The 4,353-nt window shown below is 44.8% G+C and overlaps 1 protein-coding gene across 2 annotated transcripts in view; it reads left to right on the plus strand.

The window, feature by feature from the left end:
* The first annotated feature begins 3,489 nt into the window (after positions 1-3,489).
* YLPM1 (YLP motif containing 1) overlaps positions 3,490-4,353 on the plus strand; it is a 127,498-nt gene continuing 126,634 nt past the window's right edge. For both annotated transcript variants that reach the window (XM_053697190.1, XM_053697191.1), the window contains exon 1: positions 3,490-4,353. This exon is cut by the window's right edge and continues 510 nt beyond it. In XM_053697190.1, the coding sequence (XP_053553165.1) occupies positions 3,844-4,353 (510 nt within the window). In that variant the 5' untranslated portion in view covers positions 3,490-3,843.

Consider the following 4,353-nt stretch of genomic DNA (forward strand, 5'->3'; position numbering starts at 1 on the left):
ATGTTAAGTTATATGTTGATCAATAGCAATATCACTACAGTGTTACACCTGGATATTGTCTGACATAGTATTACTATTTACCTTACTGTCACTTTAAATTTTCGCTTGGCAAAATTTCTTTCTCTCTTTTTTATTTATTATTTTTTATTTAGGGTATCAGGTGGTTTATTTATTTATTTATCTATATTCTTTATCTTTTAACATTTTTACAATGTTATTTGTTTTTTTATATGTCAAAATATGATATGTATTACCTGTTTACCTATTATAAGTTACGAATTGTGAACTGCTTTAACGCATCACTCCTTACTACACACCCACTTCTTATGGCCAGCATTGGGTCCTTTTACTATTGGACCGGCAATTAAATGGGAGTGTTCCCTGCCTACATATAAGGCTCTATTCAGAGGGTGTGAAGTACGGTCACTGATGAATATGTGATATATCCACTAGGAAACGCGTCTGACCTATTTATCTTTTAAGTCCGGTGGAGCCAGCCACCATACACTTCTGGTCATGTAATGTTTTTCATATGCATTACATTAAATTCACTTCTTGAGAATTTTACTGTGTGCCTTCAGTTTCTTTAAAGCCGGGTGCGCTGACTTTTTGTGTTTGCGTTCAACAACAGACCCTACAAAGGACACTTCTTGACCCTCCTGGTCGCTATCCACCTGCATCTCCTTAATATATTCAGTTTTACACACCACTTCAAAATGGCCCATCCTGTTACATTTTCTGCATCTTTTGTCTTTAGCAGGGCATATGACACTCTGATCATGGGCACGGTTGCACCGTGTGCATCGGGCATGCTGCGCCCATCCACTTCTAGGTCTATCTGTTATCTTAGGTCTACCGCTCACACTGTGCCTTTCACCAGCAGCTCTCCTGAACTGCTGCACTTCATCCACAATACTCTCGGACCTCAGATCAGCACTTTGCTTTTTCACCAGTTCACTCTGGCGGCCCCATCTAATAGCCCCATCTAATGTTAAATCAGGCTCTAACTGTAGCTTCAGTGAGACTTCAGCATCTGCAATTCCAATAACTATTCTGTCTCTGATTTGCTCTTCTTTAGCAACACCAAAGTCACAGAATTCAGCTAGTTCATACAGGCTGCGCACAAATGACTCCACAGATTCTCCCACACTCTGATAACGTTTGTGAAAACAAGCTCTCTCATGAATCACATTTCTTTTGGGCACAAAGTGGGCACTGAGTTTATCCATAACTATTTCAAAGTTAAATTCTTCCCCTTCTTGGAAAGTAAAAGCATTGAACACTGGCTCCACATCTTTCCCCATAGAGTATAAAAGAGAATTAACTTGTACTTCACCACACTCCTTGTCCAGCTTGGAAGCAATCCTGAAGCGCTGAAACCGCTGACGCAATGTGGGCCAAGCTGCAGGCTGAGAGAAGTCAAAAGGATCAGGTAGGGAAAACTTTGACATCGTCATCAATCAGGAAACAGAAGCGTAGGCAAGAACTTCTGACACCATGTCATGAGATGCAGGACACATGCAGGACACAGCAAGGATGGTACAACTCTGTTTTATTACAGAGCATGGAAATATACATCTGGTATGGTTGATCTCACTAACTAACTGCGACACAGACAAACGGACCTAAGCCCCGCCCCAATCTAGTGACGTCAATTCCTGCTCTCGTCACAAGAACCAACATTTTTATTACAGAAAAATAGATGCAACCAGCTTGATCCATGTCTAATTTAGACAGACAAATAAATGTAAGTGCTTTCCACACAAAAACACCCAGACACTGCCTGAACTAATGCTATTTTAGATAAAAACATCTTATCCTCTCAGAACCAACTCTTTTTCAGAAAAATAGACAGACCCTGCCTGATCCATATCTAATTTAGACTGACACATACAACATCCAAATGTTTTCCATACAAACTAATCTAGACATTGCTGGACCCAATGCTATTATTCACCAAAAGACCAGGATCCTACCAGAATCAATTCTTTTTTACATCTAAACAGCTGGATCCTGCCGGATCCAAGTCTAATTTAGACCTGGATCCTGCCGGATCCAAGTCTAATTGAGACAGGTACATTCAAATCCAAGTCTTTTCGACACAAACACATCCAGACACTCCTGGGTCCAAAGCTATTGTACACAAAAACATCAGGATCCTACCAGAACCAACTCTCTGCTGAATCCAGTGCTATATTTACACACAAACAAAATGTGTTGGTTCTGAAAGGACCTAGATGTTTTTGTGTAAAATATTGTTGGATTCAGAAGTGTCTGAATGCGTTTGTGTGGAAAACACTTCAATTTGTGTATATCTGTCTAAATTAGACATGGATCTGGTAAGATCCAGCTGTTTGTGTGTAAAAAATGAGTTGGTTCTGAAAGTACCCAGATGTTTTTGTATAAAATATTGTTGGCTCCAGAAGTGTCTGGATGCGTTTGTCTGGAAAACAGTTACATTTCTGTGTATCTGTCTAAATTAAACATGGATCCTCTAAATTAGACATGGATCTGGCAGGATTCAACTGTTTATTTTATAAAAAGTGCTGCTTCTGAAAGGATCCAGAAGTTTTTGTGTAAAATATTGTTGGATCCAGAAGTGTCTAGATGCGTTTGTGTGGAGAACACTTAAATTTGTGTGTATCTGTCTAAATTACACATGGATCCGGCCTTTACCCACACCCAGACATCCCAACTCTCCCTGATTGTAATAGCGGCTCCCTGATGCCAGCAAATGGAGTGCAATCTCCCTGAAACTCCAAGTACCATGATCCAATGTGGCCCAAATACGAAAAAGTTATTTTTTTAAGGAATGCCTTTAGTCGCTGGGACATTATAGACCCCTCAAAGCATCAGTAACAAAAAGCCCCCACTTATTCTAATAAAATAAAACACAAATACTAAATATTTAAGTATTCAACAAGTGTAGGATCACTGAAAAATAGGTTTGTTGTATGTGGTTGTGCAATAAAGCTACTTTTTTTAATGACTATCATTTGCTTGTGTTTTTATGGTATTACAATTCATGTCCCTAGCAAAGCTTCTTCCTCTGTGTCCCCATCACCAGTGCCAGCTCTAGTGGGCACAGATGCCACAAGGGGGGTAGTTAGTGCATTACAGAGACAAAGCTGCATTATCACCTTAACACAAAGGATGTGGGACAAACAAGCGTTTTACGTTGTCACAATAAAGACACTACTATAGAATATACAAATAAAGTTATTTTATGTCAGGAACTTTGATAGACCAATTTACTTTAATATGTGAGAAACAACTGGTTTTCCAGACAGGTCATGCTCTGTGGTGGCTAGTAGTGTGATTAAGGCCTAGAGCTGGCTCAATATGGCGCCGGTAGAGGAAGATGGCTGCAGGGGAGCTGTTACTATGACAACATACAGTGTGACTGAGGAAAGTAAAGCAAGTGGCCGCTAGGGGGAGCATGTCATCACGTGACCTTAGTGCCCGAGCTATTATATGCCTGGGCGCGAGCGTGACGTCACCTGTGCGCGAGGACAGGGCCCGAACAACGGCGCCTGGAAAGAGTCTTCACAGAGTGGTCCGCGGAACCGGAGATCTGACTGTAAATTAGCATCCGAGACCGGGAGAACTGAGTGAGAAAGACCCCCCGACTTGAGAGTGCACCATCTGGCACCGGGGAACCAGTCAAGCACGCGCACCGGATCGTCTTCTGACTGGGGCTCGCTCACTGGGTCATCCTCCGACTGGGGCTCGCTCACTGGGTCATCCTGCGACTGGGGCTCGCTCACTGGGTCATCCTCAGACTACGGCTCGCGCACCTGATTTGTTTTTTTGTGCACAACTGAGCTGCCCCGGGCACCGGCCATGTACTCGGGCTGGGGCCGTTATGGCCCGGCGGCTCCATCCTCCTTCCCTCCCGCGGCTCCCCCTCCTCCTCCTGCGGCCTTTACAAGTTTCCGTGAGCAGCACATGGCCCAGCTGGAGCAGCTGCAGCGTATGCACCAGAAGCAGCTAGAAAGTGTACTGACCCCAGGGGCCCCACCACCCCCTGGCCCCCCACCGCCTGCTTGCCCCCCACCGCCTGCTGGCTACGGGGACTGGGGTAACAGCAGCGGACGGGGCTACTATGGTCCCAGGCAGCCTTACCTCTATCCTCCCCCCACGTACCCCCCCACCATCCCCCCCCCTGGGTTCCCCAGTTACCCCCCTCCGTCTGAATCTAACCTACCTCCCCCTGCACCTGGCCAACCTCCCCCAGATACCAGTTACCCCCCTCCGTCTGAATCTAACCTACCTCCCCCTGCACCTGGCCAACCTCCCCCAGATACCAGTTACCCCCCTCCGTCTGAATCTAACCTACCTCCCCCAGATACC

Source organism: Bombina bombina, chromosome 1 (assembly GCF_027579735.1).
Source record: "Bombina bombina isolate aBomBom1 chromosome 1, aBomBom1.pri, whole genome shotgun sequence".
Lineage (NCBI taxonomy): Eukaryota > Metazoa > Chordata > Amphibia > Anura > Bombinatoridae > Bombina > Bombina bombina.